This window comes from Pogoniulus pusillus, chromosome 13, assembly GCF_015220805.1.
Source record: "Pogoniulus pusillus isolate bPogPus1 chromosome 13, bPogPus1.pri, whole genome shotgun sequence".
NCBI lineage: Eukaryota > Metazoa > Chordata > Aves > Piciformes > Lybiidae > Pogoniulus > Pogoniulus pusillus.
This window is the reverse complement of record NC_087276.1, coordinates 7,997,231-8,019,653: the sequence shown is the minus strand read 5'-3', so window position 1 is coordinate 8,019,653 and position 22,423 is coordinate 7,997,231. Positions and strand designations below refer to the sequence as shown.

Here is a 22,423-nt window from a genome sequence, read left to right as displayed (position 1 = left end):
CTGCCAGGGCAGGCACATCCTGCAGCCAGCCAGGCTGGGTGATCATCTCATTTTGGCATCACCTCACAGCCTCTGGTGGCTACCTAGGGTGGGTTTATTTTGAGGTCTGCATTTTTCTGCTCCCAAAAAGCACCACAAACCCAACACCCACAGCACAAAGGCCTCGCCCAAGCAGGAACAATGGCTGGCACAGCTCTCCCCATAGCTCACAAATCCATCACTGCAGCCTCTTCTCATTGCAGGATCTGACATGAGTGAGCATAGCCCAGAGACAGGCTGGGAAGGAATCTGGCTGTTTTTCACGTAGCTGTGGCACGAAGCAGTGGGGGAGGCTATGAGAGCACACCAGAAACTATTAACGCTCCCTTCACCCCTGTAAAGATGGAAACATTCTTGCCAGAATACAAACCCTTCAGCTACTGCAGCATCCCATGGGAACTGCAGCTTGTGAGCACACGTCTCTCTCTCACGACTCCACCACAGGTCCCAATTTTCTCTGCCTCTTCACAATGTCTCCACTTTGGTAATGCATCATCAGGCCTGGAGCACACAAGACACAGCTACTCTCCTCCTAGCACTCTCCCAACTCGCTGCATTTCTGCATCCCCCTGATGGGGCTCAGCAGGGCTGGCAAGGCTCAGCCAGAAGGAAGACTCAGGAGCGATGCACTCTCCGAACACTCATTTGTGACAAGTCACTGAGTTTTGTGGGTTGCTGAACCATACACCAGGAATTGCTCTGCAGCTGACAGCAGGAAGAAGAGGAGGTGATGCTCCTCCCTCCCTGACGGGCTCCACCTCAAAGGCCTCTGATGCACGTTTCTTTGTTCACGGTGAGAGATAGGATTAATGCACCATAACTCACTGCACACAGGCAGTGGCGGAGGGGAAGCATCACAAGCAGTCACCTGGCAGCCTGCGTGCAAGCAGAGCCCAAGCTGGGCAATCCGGATGTGAGCGCTGCAGCTGCAGGGGCGAACCCTCAGGCGTGCACACCTACAGATGCAAGCACTGCAGCACTGCATGCTGCCTGCTTTTACAGAGGCACGCTGGCAGAAGACAGTTACTTGTCAAGGAGTCATTCTAGGAAACAGACTATTTTCCTGAAATCTCCTCCTTGGCCTTTGCCCTACCTCCATCTTTGCTCGGTGGGAAAGGCGTAAACTGATGCTCACAGAGGTCACTGCCTCTGAGCTGGGGCTCCCAGAGCAGGCAAAGGCTGATGCCAGTCTTGTGGGAGACAAGGCCAGAGCCAGCAGCTGGAGCCTGCTGCAAACAGAACCAAAGCCTAAAGGGGCTGGGGCTTGGTCATTAACAGACAGCTTAGACAAACATCACTATAATCTGGTCTATGCTTAATAATCAGTGTGGCTGCTGATAACAAGCTGGAGAAATGTCCTATTCAGAATCTGAGGCCAGTGAGACCACTGGACCTCCCATTTACTCCTGGTATCCAGCTCATGGCACAGCTCCTTGTCAGCAGCCACTTCCCTGGACACAGTGACCCTTGTTCACCTGCAAGAGCCAGCTGTGCTTTCCCCACCACACACAACCTTGTCCTCCTCAGCATGCTCCTGCACAGCTTGCAGCTCAGCTTGGTGTCCATCAGACAGCACCTTGCAAAGATTTCCTTTTCCATGAGGAAGCACAGCCTCTACAGCACCCTGCAGCAGGAAGCTCCAGAGATGGCTGCACCCTATTTTAAAGCTGCCTCTCACCAACTTTGGTGCTCCCCAGTTCTCATACAAACATTTGACTCACATGTCTCAATGTTTCCACAGGCTGCATCGTTACCTGCTGGGCTAGCCCTCTGCCAGACCAGAGGGCCCCAGTCAGCCAGATTTGTCTTGTATAAAAGCCACTGTTGTTCTCTGAACCTCTTTCAGCTCTTTTCCAGCAGACCATGCTGATATGCCATAAGTTTCAGACACACATAATGACCAGTCCCACTCTATTTTGCTTTCTCCTAATCTTTCTTTAGCCACACAAAAACATACCTACTTCTTCCTTTCAATGTGGCCTAATTCTCTTACAAGCACCTGCTGAACAACACTATTCAATACATTTGCAGACCAAACTCCTGTGTTTTGAAGTCAGTAAGTCCCTGGGTGAGTCTTCAAGCTAGAGCACCACCTAGCTCCTACTTCTCTTACCCATTACCTCTTGTAAACACTGCAACCCAGTGATCTTACTAATTTAGGCTGTATCTCATCTCACCAATTTCAGTAGTGATAATTAGCTCAAGCATTTCCTCACCAAGTATTTTCTCTCCAGTATCTTCTAAAAGCATCTTCTTCCTCATCTAGATTCCTAACGAGACAGGGAATTGGCTCTCTTCCCCTTCTCGATCCAATGTCTTTGAAGTATTTAAAACAGGCTGAGGATGAGCCAACAACATTTGCCTCTCTCCCTGGATGTTAGCTAGATGCCTTCTGATGGCTCTCACTGTCTTCTCTCAGAGCCTTCTAGAGGCACGTGAGTCGCCTCTGGGATGTGGCAGGCACCAAAGCAGGAGAGAAGCTGTACAAGAGGAGGAACTGTTGAGCTGCTTCTCCTGGACATCTCCAAACTTCATGTCATACGTTTGTAAGAAGTACTGTTAGTGAAATTAAACATTGCAGTTAGACCCCATCCTGCTCTGTGCTCTTCCCTCCACTGCCTCTGTGAAGACACAGGGCCTCATTAGCATAAGCAGGGGCTCCATCCTTGCAGGCACTCCCTTCCCAGGCAGACATCCCAGCCGTGGCTTTGCTCAACTGCATCCCACCACTTCAGGCAAGCAGAATCATGTTCCCTTCCCTGCCCACCCAGAGTGTGCCAGGAGTAACAAATTAGTGCTTCTCCAGCACCTGAAAGGTGCAGCATGCTGCACAAGGGCTAAATTCACACATGGCAGAGCTCAGTGGCCCCTGGCGCCCTGTGCCCATCTCGCACCCTGTGTCAGGGCCTCTGCCTACAGGCTAGGCTGGTCAGTGAGAAAGAAACTGAGAGTTCCCCTAACACACTGCCAGGCGAGGAAGAGACCACGTTCAGAGATGCTGCTACCCTCCAGGAAGGCTGCCAGCTCTTCTTACCAGCCAGGAAATCCTGCTGCCCCCAACTTGTCAAACATTATCTGCAGTCAAGTTCTGCTAAACACTCTCCCTCCATGTAACACACGCTACCTCCAGTGAGGTTTCAGCGACTTCTCCTAGCTAATGGACTCCATGCTACCCAAGCTGGCAGATAAGCCACAATGCTTCTTCCCCCTCCCGTCCAATTTCCCCTCTCTCTGTCTCTCCTCCCACTGAGTGATCCTGCTGCAGCATGGTCAGCAGTGGAGACAAACACCAAGTGGCGGTTTTCAAAGCTTCGACCAAGCTGCTGGACAGTGATGTCCCTCCCACAGCCCACTAGCTGCTGAAAACACGAAGTTGCTAAACTAATTCTCCTTGAAAACTACCTGACTTGGTCCAAGAATTCTCCAGGCTGCTCTTCTGACACCCTGACTCCTCCTCCTCTTCTGCAGCACCAGCAATCTGTCCCATTACCTAGTCTTCGAGGCAGACCTGCCCAGACATTACTCCTCCACATGTCCATCAGGAGGGTAATAAAAATCTTGTCAGATAGTCTTTAGTTGCACAACTGAAATGACAAGTAATTAGAGGGATCAAAGCCAGCTGGGAAGTGAGAAGCCAGCCCTAGATGGGCATACTGAAACAGGAAGTAAAACTGTCCAAGTCCTTTTCCTAGAACTGCCCTGCACGACCCAAGACCATTTCATGCTGGCACTGCTCTTAATCTGGCAGCAGCTCCTAAGCCTGAACTCTGCTCACCTCCTCTCTGTGTATATTTCCCATCACTTCTCCCTTGCAAAACTATTGTGATGCATCAAGCTCTCCTACAGCTCCTCTGGCCTAGACACACTGCATTAAAACAGGATTTATGAGCCTCAAGCAGAGACAGGAGTTATGCAGTCTGCACTCCTGCATACGGCATACCAAGTCCCTAGCTGGTTTAAATCAGATTAACTCCACTGATGGAAGACATTTAAGGCAAGAGAGTTCCATGATTTACACAGCTAAGAAGCCATTATGTTATAGTTTGGCAGCTGCAGATTTTAGATCTGAAGTTTTTTGGGCAAGGATCCCAAGCAGCAGCGACAGACGGAGCAGCTGAATGGCAAACCCCATTTACTCTCAGTGCCATATGCATGCAGCCAGCATGTGTTCCACGAAAGGATTTCTTTGAAACAAACAAAAATCCTGGAGTTCAATTTTCAGTGCCATCAGCCTGCAAAAGCCAATGCCCTGTCACAACACCACGGCTACAAACAAATCACTAAGTCGTGATACTACAGAAATGCCTTCCTTCAAAACACAGTAAGTCTGGGAAACTGAATCCAGACAACTTTAATGCAAAGGTTGCTAGTTAATGAAAACAAAAATCACTCTAGACTGAATAATACAAGTCTAAACAAACCCACAGGAGAGTTTAATATTCAGATCAAGGGGTTTATTTCTGCTGAAGGATGCTTAAGTTTGCATGGTGCTAACGCTATGGAGTCAGATGTGTTTGCAAAGGCAGACAAAGAGATGCTTCATTCATGGCAGATGAAATGGCACAGAAGCACATGAGGAAAAACACTAATAGAGCCCAAAAATGAAGAGTAGTCCTTTCCCCTTCATCTGTGCAAAGCAGCTTCTTCACATCAGTAGAGGGTGGCTTGTTAGAACCAGAAGAACTGCAGGAGCCCAGTTCCATTAGCACAGCACCCACAAGCCTGCAAGCAGGCAGCAGAGCTGCAGCCTTCCCTGCTGCCTCCTGTCCGGTGCTGGCTGCACAGGGAAGGGGCAGGGAGCCCTGCCAGCCCCGTAAATCACCAGGCACCCAGCGCAGTAAATCTGACCTCCCTTGCAAGGGAAACACAAATCAGATTTACAAGCAGCTTCTGAAACAAACACTAAGCTCATGAAACTGTAAAAATGCCTCTTTACACATCCTGTGCCCTCAACAGACACCGAAAGCCCTGTCAGGCTGAGGGAGTGCAAACAGGCTTTCCACGAGACAAGACAACTCTGCGGGTTAGCAAACAGAAACAGGCATTTCAGAGGGAGCAGCTTCACGCTGGCAGGCGGCACGACACGGGTGGAGACAGGCTGAGGAGCTGGGAGGGCTGCCTGAGCCAGCACTAATGCCGCCGTTTGTATGCAGCGCACCTCCAAGCGCTGGCAGCGCAGACAGCACCAGACACAAAACACAAACTGCCCTGATCTAATGGAGGGTGAAGCACCGCACATTTGCTGGAGCCCACAGAGCAATCATCGGTGGGGGCTGGGTGGAAGCACCTCACCCCACAGCCCCCAGAGGATGAAGCAGCCCTGCCTGCTCATCCCTAACACTTGCCCACAGATATTAAACGCCAATGCCCCACTGTTAAATGACCTTGTGTGGGATGGCTGCGCCAGGAGGTCAGGAGAAAGCCCAGAGGAAGCCTCACGAACCAGTGCAGAGAAAGAAGCTTCTGGAAACAGATAAAGTGGGATAGGGTTCAGCAAAGGCACAGAGGAGTCACAGCTATTCACATGCCAGCAAGAGCGAGGCTGTGCCTGACCGTGCATGGGAACAGCTATTTTAGCAACACACACATATGAGAATGGGCCACAACCACGGGCCATCCACAAACAGCTTCAAGAGGCTGGTCATCTCCTCCTGGGGCAGGCATATTGGTAAGCAATACACCAGGGCTCCCTGCTGCCACTGTCACCTGTGCTCCGCTGTGGCACGGAAGGGTATGTGGCCAGCCCAGGACAGAATGCTGCCATCAAGTCTGCATCAGGCAGATGAGGCAGACATCAGGGAGAGCCCAGGGACTGGTACCAGAAAGGGACATGCAAGGCTGGAGGAACTCGGAGGAAGGGGTTGGGAGACCAGTTCAAGGCTGCAGAGCCTGCTGGTCCCAGGAGGAGCACCTGCGTGCAGCTAGGGAAGCAAAACATGACATGGACTGAGCCAAGCCCCTTCTGCCAGCTGCCCTGTTTTCCTGCAGATTCACTGTTCCCACACTCAGAACTGCAGAGTGGAGGCACAGTAAGGAAACTTCAGTGATCAGTTGCTGCTAATCAGCAAAGCTTTCCATGAGCTCACTAAAGCCAAGAGGAAAGGCTGGACAATTGCACCCTGCTGATGCCTACTAGCACAAAGCCACACCACAAGCATGTGGCACATCTTCCTGCTGACACTCCAAGGGGAAGTGGGCTGTAAAACACGCACAGCAAGCACGCTTTCTCCTGTCTCACCTCTCCTGCTATCTCACACCGCAAGTGCAGGGCCACCTGCTGTGCAGCCCAGACAACCTCTTGCCACTCATGCCAGTGGAGACCTGGACGGAAGGGTCTGCCACTCTGCAGGAAGGTGCAGAGAACCCTGGGAGCCCACCCCAAAAGCTTATTAACTTTCTTTGCATGCCAGATAGCACTGGATAACATCTCTGTGCAGAGGCAAGAGGCAGCTGCTGCAGCAGCTCAGTGGAATCTTACCTTTGGGCATGACACGATGCATTGCAACTGACAAGAAGAAGATGGAGTCACTGTAGTAGGTCCCTGATCCAGCACTGAAGTGTTTCTGCATGGCTTCAACGATTGGAAACAGCTTCTCCGTCAGCTCGTTCACATCATGGACTATAACCTGAGAGAGACACCAGAAACACCACTCAACTGCTGCCTTTGCTCAGTCTGCACCAGAACAGGGCAAGGGGAGCAGGTTGCTAAAGCACAAACACTCCTGGTGGCGCTGCAGCTGCACAAAGGGGCCCAACTGTGCCAGGCCCTTGTCCCCAGAGCCAGCTAAGCGCAGCAGGGAAAGAAGGGAAGAATTTTCACAGCCATTCTGTAAGTGTGAGATGGGCAAAGACAATCAAGGGTGTTCAGTGTTGTTTTCTGGTTTGCTCCCATTGCCTAATGCAACTACATATCTAGTCTGCCAGATGGAGTCCATCAGGAGAGGTGAGTTTGCTCCAAACTCTGACATCCTGCCCTTCTGAGGCAAGCCAAACCACACCACTTACCCTGAAGACCAGGACTTCTTCCTGGCTACAAAGGCAGACTGTGACATGGCTGGGGACACAGCTCGGATTTCCTGAACCTCAGCCCAGCATGGAGGCAAGATCTGCAGCACATCCTGCCAGGGCTGGAGGGGGAAAGGGAGGATGGCCGACAGCATGCTGATAGAAATCCAAACACCGGGAGTTAGAGCAGAGACAAGCAGCTTCTCCTGATGGATCTCAGACCACTTGTGCTGGAGCTCTGCTCACGCTCAGCCACCAGCACTCAGCACCCTTCAGTCCTGCTGAGGCCTGTGCACCAGCCCCAGCCCCAGCCCCACCACACCTCTGCAGGCTGTGGCTGTGGGCCAGGAACAGGGGCAGCTGCAATTGTACCTTGTCAGCTACTGAAATGTCACAAGTTTATAACTCATTTTGGCCAAAGTCTGATGAATAGGAACTTTCACATAGCCTCATACTGGCTATACACACAGAGAAGGACACCAGTCACTGAATCACAAGATAACCAGAGGGACTTTCAGAGTGGTCACCAGAGATGAGGGGCATGATCCCAGAGTGGATGAGTGGGAGTGTAGGAATTTGAGTGTAAAGACTTGAGGTCATACTGCCTTCTCCAGGCTAGGGAAAGCAAGAAGAGCACCAGAGGAAGTGAATATCAGCGAGGACGTGACTTTGCAGCAGTACTCAAATTTTGGAAAGGGGAGTCTCTATCCCTTGCTTGAAGGGTACCAACACACTTCCCCAAGCAGGCCCTGTTTTCAGCATGAAACTCAACCCCATCATCTTCACAGGTCCTTTCCAAACAAACCTGATCAACAGTTCTACAGTTTCACTCCTTTTCTCTACTACAACTTATCTGCCCAAAGTGCAAGGAGCTCTGCACTATGAACATTCAGGATAGAGCATCTGCCTTGTTTAAAAAACAAACAAAAGCAAACAAGGACCTAAATTAAGTGCTTCAGAGAATAAAGCAGCTCTGGAGCCTGAGCTGATACAATGACCATCCTCTGTATGACACGCACAAGGCGCTGCTCTGACACCAGTGAGGCTGGCAGAGACGGAGGCAGTGAGCAGTCTGGAGGTCCCTGCCACAGCTTCTTGCAGAACACTTTGCTCAAAGCGCTCTCGGATCAGAGCAATTTTCATCGGAGGTGAGGAACTGCTCATGGGACCTTCAGCAAGCTAAACAAGGCAAGGTGATGAGCCCACCCTGACTGCAGGTACAACAGCCAAGCCCACAGCAGGGTACTGTGTACCCAGGAGTCCCAAAAGACTGTAGGGCAGACATCCCAAACGTCCATCCTTGGCCCTCGCTGTCAGATGGAGTAGAGCCCTGTGCAGTGTCTGCATCCAGCACGTCCCTGGGCAGAGCAGCCACCCTGCTGCAGTCCTGGCTGCTGGGCTCAGGGCCAAGCGCCTGCAGGAGTCCGGCAGGAAAAACACAGAACAACATGTACCGGGAAAGTGCACTGGGAGAGCTCATCAGCAGCCACACCTGGCTCTGAACAGCACAACACACACCCCAGGACACGGTGGGGAAAGAAACTCTGTTACCGGTAGGATGACAGCAGCGTCTCACCACAGACCTGCCAAGCCGTTAGCACCGGCAGCACTGCTGCAGGGAGCAGATCGGCAGCGCCAAACGCTACTGCCGGCAGCCATCCTGGGCGACTAAACACAGTAAACCACCGCTGCTCTACAGGTGCAAGGCCTGTGCACACAGCTGAGCACCACCGGCGCCACTGCTGCGATAAGCACTGCTCTCCTTGCAGTCCAGCTCCTTAAGTGCAGCTCTGGGGACTGGCCAGACTGGGGAAGCACAGAGGAGAAATACTCCGAACTCTCCTGCTGCATCCAGTGAAAACCGCCCGAGGTCGGCACAAGTACATAGGAAACAGCTGAGCAGGAGAAAAGAAGTCAAACCAACCACAGGCACCTCTGAAATGAGCAGAAAGCAAAACCTCAGTAGACAAAAATGATGGGAAAGTGACTCCTGTAACTCCAGACACAGTATCATCTACCTTCCCTCCCCTGCCAAAGAAAACAGGAAACTTTGTCTTTTGCCCACCCTTTGGTCAGACACTTCTGTAAAGCAAACTCCCGAGCAGCTGAATTTTACTTCTGCAGCCACAGGCTGGCCAGCCTCTGCTGGACTGCAAGGGCTTCTCCTCTTCCCCACTGCTGACTTTAGCACAGCTTGTTGATCTGCTGCTAATTTTGTACTTGGTTATTTATTTGTGTAACAGCTTTCGGTAAATCCCTGTAGCTAAATCTGACCACGTTTGCTGAGGACATTAAGAATTGGGGGTTTCCCGGGCAAGCAGTTTTACAAACTCACGTCCTGCACAGAGGAGCGAGCCTTTCAGTTGATTCACTAGGGAAAACCACCCACGTTTCATGTCTCTTTAACCTTCCCTCCTCGTGCTGAGCATCTTTGCAGCTCTCTCATAAGCAAGGGGTCACAGCAGTTTGGTTATGCAGACCCCAGCATATCTTCCACACAGCTCCTGACCAGCAGAGGAGTCGGTGTTTTCCAGCATCCCTCATGGGACCAATCTAAACACGCATCCAGAAGAGCAACGAGCAAAGCATGCAGTTAATTTTATCCTGAGAGGAGAACGGAGTAAGTGATACGAACCAGCACAAGGAATGAGAGTGCGCAGCCCGGAGCTGCAAGAAAAGGGCCAAGTCAGGGCTCTTTGTAAGCACACTGTCAGCGGCAGAGACGTGCCCAGGCTTGCTCCCGGGCACCTCCTGCTTGCCAGGAGGCAGAAGCTGTAGAGACACGGGAAAGGACACATTCTCTGCAACTGCGAGCCTAACAGTCCTCGTAAAAGCCCGGCAGCAGCTCCGCAAGGCACGGGCAGGGCCTGGCTGGGTGGCAGCGTGCCACAGGTCCTTCCTCCACCCCTGCTTCTCCCGGGTGCTCCCCGACCAGCTTCCTCCAGGCTGCCGCCCTCCACCGCACGCCGAAGAGCCACACAAGCACACCGCGGAGCACCAGCGCCCTCTGCCGCTCGCCGGCGGCATACTGCAGTCCCCCCGCCGCATCTGGGACACATCTGTACCAAGCACTTCCAGACCAGTGACGCCACGTCACGACTGGCCTACGGCTTGAATAGCGCAAGTCTGCCCTGCCCAGCAGGGAGAGTCCTGAGTCTGAGCTGCTCCTTCCCCATCCCACTGCGCTGCATCCCACAGCTCCTCTGCACGCTGCCCTGGCAGACTGCGGCCAGCAGTTTCAGTCTCCAGAAGGCTCTGAAAGGTCCCACATTTGCTTTGGTAGAGAGCAGAAGAGATGACCTGTTTTACCTTCCCCAAAGCTGGAGTCCGGGTCCGATTCCCTGGTCTTTGCCCTACCACAGTTCATTCCAGCTGTGCTGGGGAAGGAGGGCTACGGCAGCTACAAAAGCAGAGCCCAAACCACACCTTCATGAAGAACACGTTGAGGGTTTCTATCACTCCTGCCTCAGCAGATCAAGCTGCCCTCTCAGCATTTTATCAAGCCTTGTTTCTAGGCCTGCTCTAGGAAAGCAGTGCAAAAACCTGGAGTGTTCTGGGGGTGCCAGGAGAACCAAGAAAGGAGAGATCTCAGGATGGAGATGGGTAACTGATGGAGCTACCTAAGCACTAAATCAACTACCTTCACCATTTTGGCAGCACCTGAAGTCCACGTTAGAGTGAGGTTTCCTGCTGACAGAGGAATAGGGTGGGCCATAGGATGAATACGGGTGCTGTCACCTGCTGGCATACCGGGAGCTAGTGCAGCACTAGGAATAAGGCAACAGCTTCTGCTCTCTACTGAGAACTCTACCTAAAACCAGCGAGTGAACAGAGCTGAAGTGCACTGTCAGTCACACACTGTACCTAACGGAACCAGGAGACATCAGGCTTGGCCAAGAAAGAGAAAAAAAACCTGTCCCACTGAGCAGACTTCAGGGGAATCTCACCTGAGCCTCCAGAGCACACTGCTTGCTTCCACACAAGAGATCATTTCTGGCAAAAGACCTACTCACCGAGCCATGAGACAGGCTTTATCGTGCGTCCAGAAGCATCTACAGGCAGACACATTACTGCATGTCCCCACCTCCCACTCCCACCTCATGCAACACCCGCAAGCCCACGTCCCCTTTGGAGAAGCAATGCTGGCAAGGCTGCCTACAGAAGAAGGTGGTTTCTCGTAAGAGCAGGCAGCAGTAAGGCACACACACAGAGTGATATCTGTAACAGGTCTGCACACCATGGTGGCCCAGGAGTCCCCCTACTCCAGAAGGCACAATACCACAAACCTGAGCGAGGCTTTTGTGCTGCACCATCATGGGCAACCACCAGTCCACTCTGCGCAGTGGGGAGGAATCCTGCTGAAGGTAGCAATGCACACCCCTCCAGACAGCTAAGCACTGCCAACACGGTGTAGGCCACCCACCCACCACAGAACCATAGGACAGGAGAGTCAAGTTACCTGAAGCCTCTGAACTCAACACTCCTACAGTCTTCAGCTACCTGTTTGCTGTGAAGGAAAGCCTGACCTTGCATGGACTGCACCAAACACATCTGGGAGACCAGACCATTTCTCTGGCCAGTAACTATATGAACACTCCCACGTGCAGTGGAGGCTTGGCCACTCCAAGCCTTTGCAGACTCTCCATAGTCCTTCTCAAGAGCTGACAGCAGAGGGGTATCAGCTTTTTCTGCTCAGTTCTCCAGGACAGTTAGGGAAGCCACCTACACACAAGCACACAGCACGATCCTTGCGCTGAGACACTGAGCCAGGGCTATCAAAAGGGTCTCTAGAGGAGGACCAGCACTGCTCAGCGCAGCTGCCTTCCTCTGGCAGTAGTTTGCCAGAGATGTTCCCGGGCTACGCATCCACCCAGTCTCAGGTCCGACAACGGCGGAGTCGCAGCAGGACACCTCCCCGCAGGCAGCAGCAGGGAGCACAGGGTCCAAAGATTCGACAGACTGGAGGGAGATGGACGCACACACCCTCCGCAAGGAGCTGGAGCAAGGGCTGTCAGCGGGGAGTTCCCTGTCACTAGACTGTTGCTCCCTCTGCCTCATGAGGTACTCGTTATCCATCCCGCGCCCGCTCCTTGCAAGCGGCAGAGAGCAGAGCCGGTAACGAGAGCCCCGGGAGGCCCACAGGCTTCACCGACCCAGCGCGGGACGGCCGAGCCCAGGCCCGGCCCGCAGCGCCCCAGCTGCGCTCCCCGCAGGCACGCCCCACAGCGCAGCGCCGGCCCCGTCCGCCCGCCCGCCCGCCGCTCGCACCGCACCTGGTGGCGGAAGGCGGCGCCCCGCAGCAGGTCCCGCAGCAGGCCCAGGCCGAGGTCGCGGCTGGCGCCGTCAGTGACGAGGTGGAAGTGCAGCGCATCCCCGGCGCCCAGGCGGCCGTGCCGCAGCAGGGACCGCAGCGCAGCCTGCGCCTTGGTGCGCAGCGCCGGGCTCCGGTCCGCCTTGGTGAACATCATCAGGAGGTGCAAATCCCGGCCTCCTCCCGCCGGGTCCCCGCCGCCGGCGCGCTGAGGGTGGCGGCGGGCCGGGGCGGGCGGCGTGGCGCGGAGGCGGCGAGTGGCGCTGGAGAAGGTCTCGCCGCCGCCGCCCAGGTAGTAGAAGGCGCAGACCGCCAGGGCCGCGGCCAGCGCCAGGGCGCACGGCTGCGAGCGCGCCCAGCCCCGCGCCGCCCGGGCCAGCGCCGCCATGCCGGCAGCGGGGACCCCGCTCCCCGCCCAGCGCCGCCATGGCGGGGCGGAGCCGCCGCTGCCCGCCCGGCGCCGCCCCCACGCAGCGAGGCGGCTCACAGCGTACAAAGGTTTAATCGAGTCCGGTATTTACAGTCCTTACAGCATGTACAGTGGAGTAACTACACGGGAACTGACAACAGTGCGATTTACAGGGACAAGCGACAGGGAAGTACAGCCACGTTCCAGATACAGACTCTACAGACTCATCAGGTGTGAACTAGGGCCGGTTATACGTTCTTTACAGTTACAGCTTCAGGGGAAAGAGGGCAGGGGAGAACACAAAACAGTTTACTGCTGGAATGCTTAAAAAACACCAAATACAGAGAGACGCCTGGATAAAAAGAGAAAAAAAAGTGAACTATTTCAGACAGAGTAACCTCTGCTTGAGCAGGGGCTCCTACCAAAAAGTGGGGAATGTGGGATGAGAACAGAAAGTGAGTGGGATTTTTCCTCCTTTATCATCTCCTTCCATGGGAAGAGAAACAAGAAAACACTGTATATGTAGAAAGATAAAGCAAATGTACGAAAAGGGATATACCAAAGAGGTATGTTCAACCCTTTTCCCCAGTACTACCTTTTCTGGAGTTGTCCCTGCTTAAAAGATGTGCTCTTGTGCAAGCCAGACAGCAGGGCTTTGGCCAGCAGGCTGCACCAACAAGTGGCATAAACTAACTCAGGAAAAGTGTCCATAGGTGAAGAGGCAGAGACGGTAGTTAGCAAAACGGACTCTCAAAATACTTTCAGCACGTTAAATCATCAGAATGATCAGCTCAGTTGTCTTGGCAGTGTGGAAACACCATGTCCTGAAGTACTTGCACAGAATCTTTAACTGTTTCAAATGGTCCTTTTATAATCGCTGTGTCATTTGAGATTCTCATGATCAGGAAGCAGCATTAACATCCATACTTTAAAGCAGGTGGCTGCAGAGAAATGCCAATGTCCAGGAAACATCGCAGCAACCTTCTGCTTATTCTGGTTCTCACACTTTTCTTGAGTGCTGCAAAGATTCTGACCTGTTGAGGAAAGCTCTGATGATCTGACAACGTGGGTATTGATGTCGTGCTGCAGAACAGGAGAAACTTCCTCTCGTATGGGGATTTCTGACAGCAGTTGGAAGGTCTGGTTGCATTTTCTACAACTTTTTCAGCTCAGTATATAAACAGGCAGGATATAAAATAGCACAGAGTGAAAAATGCAGTAGTGACACAGGATCCTTCAACACACTAACATTAGATGCCATGAAAAGCACAATCCAAAGCTGCTGAAATCAGTGTAAAGCCTGCCACTGATTTCAGTGACTTCTTGGATTAGGTCCTAACTGGTAAGTAAGGCTGAGGTCCATAACATACTAATGGACAAGTGAAATGTGCTCCAATACGTGCAGCTTGTGAAAGCAAACAAAAACTATCATCTATCACCGTCACACAAATTAATGGGAACAAATTCCAGCATATCTAATAGAACTCAGTGGCAAAAATTAATATGGTAACTCAGAAGTTTATGTGCACTGTACCAATATTAAGGTAAAGCAGAAAAATCTTAGGAGTAATCAAAGCAGTAGAGATCATTAAGGAAATACCACAGGCCATTTTACTCGACGTGCAACAGAAGTAAACTACACTTCTGAAATTAAGATGCACTGGGATATATGTTGAGCTCCTTGATATTTGTGTTTCCAAGGGACTTTTGGAGCACATGATCTAAATCTGGCTAGGAAAAAAAACAAACTTAAAACTCTTTCAATGTGCTGTTTAGTAAATGGCTAAAAATCCACATGGAAGCTGTCAGGAATAAACTACTTTGAACCTCACCAGCTAAGACTTAGTGTATTTCGTACACACGTGAAACATGCATCAGAATTGAAGCTTTCCACTACCTGGTACAGAATACAAGATGCTAGCCTACAACAGAACCTTACTGTCTATTATTTTAGTCATACTCAGATTTATATAGTAATAAAACAATGGAAGTTTCCTAATATTTCTGAGCAGAAGATTAGCACTTCAGTCAGAACTCCATATGGGTTCCAGATCTGCAGAGCGCTGGCAATAATCATGCTCTGTATTACAGAGGGCTGAATCCCATGAGTTAAGAGACCCTGGAGCAGTGAGCCTGCCAGCAGCTAAGAGTAAGCCCTCAGTATTTTTTCTGTAACTCAATGGCACATTTATTTTTGCAGATAAGCAATATCCCACATATTGCACCTGACCTGAAAAGAGCTTTGCCTGAAAGCAGTTGATACTGGGTGTCCTAGTGTGCCTAAATGACTGGGGAATGAGCCTGTAGTATCAGAAGTGACTGACATACTCCCTGAAACCCTGCAACTCCAGAGCTCCTGATGAGGAGTGGGTACACACAACCTGTGGGTGAAGTATGTCATTAGTCCTTAGCCTTACACAGACTGATACTGCTTCCCAGAAAGGTTACCAATCAGGAATGCAGTACGTAGATCTGCAGAGCTACAGGGAAGAAACTTTTGTCTACAGGAAGTTGTCCTGCAAAAAAATGTCACAGATTTTCATGGCCAGGAAGGAAACTACAGATCCTAAAGGTCTCTCAGGCAGTTTTCCAGCAGCATGGACTAAGCTATTACGCCATTAAGCTTCAGGCAGCTCTACACTACAGCCAGCCACACTAAACACTGCCTGTCATGTAGGCTACAAACCCCCCATCTTTAGAAAAACCTATGTCTAAAATATATGCTACACAGTTGTATTTTACACTGTCCCCTCTGTACACAAGGAGTTTGGCTTTCTCTAAGATCTACTGAAACATCCATTGCTGTTAAACACTAAAGAGCAGGAAGTCTACCAGCATTTCAGAGACAGCAATTTAAAAACCAGCTCTCTAGAAATTACTGCTTACAGGTGGCATTCCTAAATTGCCTACTTTTCAGACTAAGGGAACTTAGGGAAAAGCAGAATCTGCTTTTCCTTGCACAATTAGACTACACAAAGCAAGAACTGGTTTCTAAGATTCCTCTGCTTGGAAAAAGAATCTATTAGACAATTCTAAAAACATTAACAACTTTGCAGCAACCAACATCCAGATTTGCTGCATTCTCATACACTTGATGCAAAACTATAAATACCTGGAATACAATGTTTTAACATTTAATGTGCCAGAAAGTTGTATTTTACTACAGTTTACAGGATTAACTTCTGTTTTTTACCTTATTGCTTATTTTAGCCAGCTTGGAGAAAAGCCAGTTCATCTCCTAAATACACTTAAACAGCAGGTTGGCATATCTGGATTATTAAAACCTCACATTGATATTATATTACCTAAAAAAATCTCTTTAACTTGTCCATAGGGCAGACAAAGGATTAAAAAATGCACCTGCTGGCTTGTGGCTTCAGGTGATTATCTAGGTATGAAATAATTTCATGCATGCACATCAGCAGAGTGCAGCTCACCACAGAACTGCATTGCTGCCTGAGGTACAGATGGAGACTGCTCTCCTTTGTTACTTGGCCAAAATACATAGCAAAATTCCTAGCTTTTCTTGAGCATATACATATCTTTGCAGGTTATATAAAGGAAGCTGCTTCCTGATAGAAAGGACTGATTGCCCTCAGTTTAGGGTGGTTGCATTACATGTGGGATTTTATATGTTTATCTTAGAGCTAGTAGTAAGAACAGCAAAAAGATAACAAACAGCCTTCCTACAACTGCTCTACACAATCTCCATTGGGTCAATAGTTACTTTTACGAGTCAAATTTCAAGTTTTGGTCCAAATGCTACAAATAAACTCTCATTTCCAGAAGGACTGCATTTGCGTTTCTTGGAAGGTTCCACATGCTCATTTAAAAGTGTAACCTTGCTGCCCAGAGAGAAACCCCAAATGAAACAACACTGAAAATAGATTGCTCTTAGAAATTTGGTCCTTCAGGATAGATACCTACTGTGACTGACCTGCAGCCACTAGCATAAAGGCCAGCCTGGTGTTAAAACTTCCACTGTGAAAGAGCAGGAGTTACCGTGTCTTGTTACTAACAGCCTACCTTTAAGCAGATTCAGAGCAGGAGCAACAGAATCTGTTAAGTTACAGGCCCACAAATAGAAGGACAACTCTTGAAGTCATCACTTGATTTCCCTTCCAAACCATCCCAGAAAATGCAACCCAGACCTCCCTGTCAGAGGCACGTTCTTTATGGCAAAAGGGAAAGAGAAGACAGTAGGCAACACCAAAGAGCAAAGGGGGTCTGACCATCCTGCCATCCGGAGTCTGGCAATGCAGACAGCGATGCTCTGGTTTATGTACAAACTGCAGACAAGCTTCATGCTTGCTAGCAGGAACTATTTTCATACTCATCTAGTAGGTCCTCCTTCTTCTAACACCGTCTTCAACTGCTGAGGTGTACATCCTGTAGAACATAAACCAAGTCCTACTTCCCCAGCTACCACAATCTAAAGCTACGTGAGAGTGGTCATTTTACCCAAACTAACCAAATGCATGGAATTCATTCTGTTAAAGTAAAAAAAAACAACAAACAAGAAAGGACTTGCACTATAAGGATCAGGTTCTTGACACTTAAGACTTCTGAGAATCTGGCTGCTGGAAACGGTTTAGCTTCTCTGGATTATTTGATGCCATTTGAGAAAAGTCACGAAAAATGTCCTGATAAATTTCATCTCCTGGGTAGAAAAGAAAATGGAAACAGTTTTAGGCACTTTTGATAGTTAACATCACCAACCACTGCACAAATGCCTTACTGTGTGATCAGTTACTGCATAACACTGATTCATGTACAAAGATTGTTTACAGATGGAATGATGCTGATGTAAACTCTTTGGGACCGTTTACTTGCATGCATGTTCTGAAAAAGCAAATTAAAACAAAGCCAAACTATACCTGAAACAGTACCTCAGAGGCAGCCACACAGAGGAAAGTTCAGAGTTAGAAAAGAAAAATGAAAGCATTTAAAAGCAACATAAAAAGAAAAATGTTTATTGGGCATTAAAGAATAAAACTCCTGCTTTGGCAAAGAATTGCTACCCAAGATTCTCTTCTTAACAGTAGGATTACAGCACAAAGAAAGATTTACTTGGAAACAGAAGTCAGAAGTCTTATAGTTGGATAGAGAAAGAAAAGCAATCTTATGTAGAGAAATTACCATTCATAAATCCTTTTGGTTTGTTACTTCAGCAAATATAAAAACGTTCACAGGCATTACTGAACACTCATTACACTTTCAGTTTTATCCATAAAAGGGATCATACTTTCCTTAAACATCTTTCAGGTTTGGTTTTGGTGGTTTGGTTTTGGTTTTTTTTTTTTTAGTCTTCATCCTTTGTGCTTAAACACAACTCAGCTACTAAGATGTATTCCAAAATGTGGGATGGCCACAATTTCCACCAGGCCTGTGCCTCTTCCCTCCCTCCCTCCCCCTTTCCACACAGGAAAACACATTCAGGAATGATTACTACTTGAGTCACTGCCAAGTCATTCTTTTGCCACTTTAAAATGGACATTTGCACATTCTTTCATCTGCTGCAGCATTTTGGGCCTCAAGCTCAGGTTTCATTTTCAAAACATTAACCGTACCCTACTGCCTTCAGAGGGAATTAACTGCATACAGCATTCAGTTTAGTCAGGCACTATGAAGCCATCCAAACTGTACTTGTCTTCCCAACAGAGATGACCACACAGAACACAAGATCCCAGCATCACTGCTCCTTTTGCTGGCAGCTTGAACAATAACATGACAAAAGAAATTAACCTCCCCAATGTTGAGCATTAAGAAAAGTATCATTTTCAAATAACAGTTTTGTCTTTGTAAATTGGCACTGCAGTGAAAAGTTACACTGATTTCCTTTTCCACTGTTTACAGCACATTTCCAACATCACAACTATTCATCTTTTGGAGATGAGACTCCATTTGAAAAAGAGTTTCAGGAATGATAACTAACCTTCCAGAAGTATTGAACATGCATGGCATGTGGGTTTACACAAGAAATGTAATGACACTAACCTTCCTGGACTTGAAAAGATAAATACATTCAATGCTGCTCTCCTAGGAGAAGTCAGCTTTAATGAAATTCCCTTTTGGTTTTCAAATTTAGTTTCAAGTACGTTCTAGAGGTGAAGCAGGCACTGGACATGTTTTATTAGAACAGTTTCTGATAACTGGGAGATAAGCACCGAGTGGAGGGAGTTGGAACGTTCAGCAAAAAGAACAGCTCTGAAGCACACAAATCAGAACCGAGCTCATATGATAAAAGCAATCACGATTCTAATGCAGAAGGGGTGAATTAGGGCTGTGTTTCAAGTTGCTATATTTGGTTGTGTTTGGTTATTTTTTTTCCAGATTGAAGGAAAAAAAAAACCCAAAAGCTATCCTTGCAAGCTCTGGTTTTGGTTTTCTTGCATAACAAAAATATTACGTACAAAAATAGACTAAAATAAAGTGTCCCTTTAGTTTGCATGCTGCAGTAAAATACTTCAGACTGTAAACCTTAGGATTATTTTTAAATCCTGCTTGAAAATTGAATTGTGGAAATTCCCTCTCCAAGCAATGCTTCCCCTAAAGTGCAGATTTGCTGTACAAAAATACTCTTAACACTGCTTTGCCATTTGACACCAGAGTAACTCAAAAGGCACACATCATACATTCAAGGAAAGACAGGAAGAAAAAGTAGCATCGCTAACATCAAATAGTAGCAGCCATACTGTAGCACCAGAAGATGAGCACTCAAGTATTCTACAAGAAACAGCACAATGGTGCATATGGCTTCTACCAGCAGAATTGTTCTTCTTTCTGGGGAACAAGCTAGCTGCAGCTAGTTGCCATTCTAGGAGTGTTTTGGAAGACCAACTGTACCTTGCAAAGCAATATACACATCCTCTCATCAGCTCAAACCAGCTGGGTGTGTTTAAGTTAGAAATGTTGATGCCGTTAGCTACATCAGTAATTATCAACTGCATTACTAAAGCAGATAGATAGGCAGTTGGCTTCACTCTGATGACAGCAAACTCACACATGGATATTTACCCCCATATAGCTTCCAGAAAACATACAAGTGTCTTGAAAACTCTTCTTTTCTTCTAGAAGCAGGATTTTGGAAAAGAGGAGCTCTAAAATAAGGGCAGTGTGGCTAATTTACCATGTGCATGCAGTGAACAAGACCCTCCACTACAACCATGAAAAGGTATCGTACCTAGCAGAGACAAGGTGTGTGCTTACACTTGCACAGTGAACACTTCTAGCAGACTGGCCAACAGGAACATTTAAGACACTCAAACATTTACTTCAACTTTTAAAATAGCCTTCAGCAAGTAAAGAATCAGAGAGACCAGAGTTCTGCTATCCAAAGATACAGCAAGATCTCCTGGCTGAGACACTGCTACAGCTTAAGAACTGAATTTCTAAGTTTCTTTTTATGCTATCCTCCCCCAGCTCTGTTGTGGGCAGCTCTACCTTTCACTGTCATTCTCACCTGTTTACAGGAATCAGACACTATCTGTGAAATAACTGGACCAGACTGTATTGGCTACAGTCTCTAGATTCTGCTGTAATACAAACTGAAAAAAAAAAAAAAAAGGCAAGCATCTGACTGAAGAATCTATCTGAAAAAAAATAATTTAAACAAGATGTGAAGGAAAAAATCTCCCTCACATCCCCAGTCCAAACACATTCATGGTATCATGTAAACAGTGTCTGTATTTGTTACGAATGAAACATTTTACCAAGCACTTCTAACACTCAGCAGCCAGATGAAGCTTTTTGCACAGACTACAGAAACCTGTTTTCTGGTTTGCAATAACTTTGGATTTGTGGCAGGTCAATTAAATGCTCTGAATTGTTACTTTATTATTTAATCACAGAGCTTTTGAAGCAAAATACCTACCTGCCTGCCTTAACACAAATGCATTTTATTATTTGAAACTATGTTTTTTGTTTACTAAAATAAAAATGAGGAGACTCAGAAATACTTCAGAACGTGTTACTTTTAGCCTGGCAATGAAGCAGTTTGCACTGTATCAGAAAACAGCTTTACATTCAAAACAGCCAAACTAGCAACAGGATTTATTTCCCCACACACATAGCCTCCTGCATTTTCTGAGTGGGGAGTTATTCCTCATATTCAAGTACATACTTCTAAATTATCTGTTGCTCTGCCAATGAGAGCATTTGAATAACTGAGTGCTTATAACATTTTTATTGGTTTAGTTTGCATTTCTTAGAAGATTTTTGTTTTAGATCTCCATTCTTAAGGAGAAACTAAGTAAATTTGGTTTTTTTTAAGAGAGTTCATCTAAGATACTGGCATGTATCCATGTTGTCCCTTAAACATATTCCAGCCCCTATCAGGTAAAAGATAGAAGCACAGACAATCCTTATCAATCAGTGGTAAACACAGAAAGGCTTTATAGGAGTGAGCCAAAACTGCTCCACACTCAACCTTAAAAATCAGGTTTGCCTTCCACCACTTCTAGGAAGAGTGGTGTGTTTTCATCTCTCTAACCTGACAATCATGTATGCCTTCATTATTGAGATTTGCATGAGATGAAATCAGGTTCCTATGGAAGCATATCAGAACAGAAGAAATGGCTTGCAGAACTAATCACACCAGAACATAGCGTAAGATGGGACCGAGTGCCTGAGAATTAAGCTGCACATATTCATTAAACATACTTTGTTATCTTTCTTTCTTTTAATCAATTGACTCAAGTGTCTGCCACTTGAATATAATTGATTTTTTTTAAATCAAATGGTATGTTACTGTGCATACAAAAATACATACTCAAGAATGACTCTTTTGTTTCTTATTTGTATCCTAAGAAAGAGAAATAGTTAAAAATCAAATTTGAGGAAATAAGAAGTTTCCTATTTCCATCTGGAGTTATTTTACTGTATCTGATGTACCTTTTTACATTGATGTGCAAGCATTATTTTTAATTTGAAAAATAAAAAGGTGACCATTCCACAGGAAGGAGAAGAGCATCCTGTAATAAAATGAACTCAGCTGCTGCTGAGCAACCTGGGTCAGAAGGCTTCTATTAAATAATGTCAACTTAGCACTACATGAATGTCAATGGAACATCAATAGGAGAAAACTGTGGATAACTATCAGCAAAACAGGTTGGTAATAGCAGTAGTAACAGACACTACTAAAATAATGCACTTCAAACACTCCTATTACGTCCTGTAAATACTCCCACAGTCACACCTGTGAATTTCAGTGAAGCTTGAAAGTGGCTGTTGACAAAAACCAATTATCGTATGAAACCATCTAAAGCTGCCCTCAGATCCTAAGAATCTAATTGTAAACTGATAAATTCCTGCATACACTTCCTATACTGCATTTCAGTATGGTTATTAGTAGAGTATTGACCTGGCTGTCCATAGAGTCCTTCCGATTCACGCATCTCTTCGTTCATCCTTGCCAAACGCAACCTACGAGGTAGGAAACAGAGAGAAAAATGTCACCTTTAAAAGGACTGAAAAGACTGCAAAACTCGAGGTCTGCAGTGCACTCCTGAACCTCACACCAGGGACATTGTACTCTCCTGGATTTTTTCTTTTGCTCTCTCTGGCTCTACATAAAGGGCTTTTGACATTTCCTATATTAATCATAGAATCAAGCAGGTTGGAAGAGACCTCCAAGATCATCCAGTCCAACCTAGCACCCA

At 47.7% G+C, this 22,423-nt stretch overlaps 2 protein-coding genes across 5 annotated transcripts in view; both read right to left on the bottom strand.

Moving 5' to 3' along the window:
- Nucleotides 1-12,743, bottom strand: part of XXYLT1 (xyloside xylosyltransferase 1) — a 35,930-nt gene extending 23,187 nt beyond the window's left edge. Inside the window, exons 1-2 of the mRNA XM_064152894.1 lie at nt 12,318-12,743; nt 6,518-6,665 (exon numbers count right to left, since the gene is read on the bottom strand). Of these exons, the coding sequence (XP_064008964.1) occupies nt 6,518-6,665; nt 12,318-12,743 (574 nt within the window). The remainder of the gene's footprint in view (nt 1-6,517; nt 6,666-12,317) is intronic.
- Nucleotides 12,744-12,838: 95 nt separating this feature from the next.
- ACAP2 (ArfGAP with coiled-coil, ankyrin repeat and PH domains 2) overlaps nt 12,839-22,423 on the bottom strand; it is a 79,898-nt gene continuing 70,313 nt past the window's right edge. For all 4 annotated transcript variants that reach the window (XM_064152890.1, XM_064152892.1, XM_064152891.1 and 1 more), the window contains 2 exons: nt 22,126-22,187; nt 12,839-17,424 (listed from right to left, as the gene is read on the bottom strand). In XM_064152890.1, the coding sequence (XP_064008960.1) occupies nt 17,321-17,424; nt 22,126-22,187 (166 nt within the window). In that variant the 3' untranslated portion in view covers nt 12,839-17,320. The remainder of the gene's footprint in view (nt 17,425-22,125; nt 22,188-22,423) is intronic.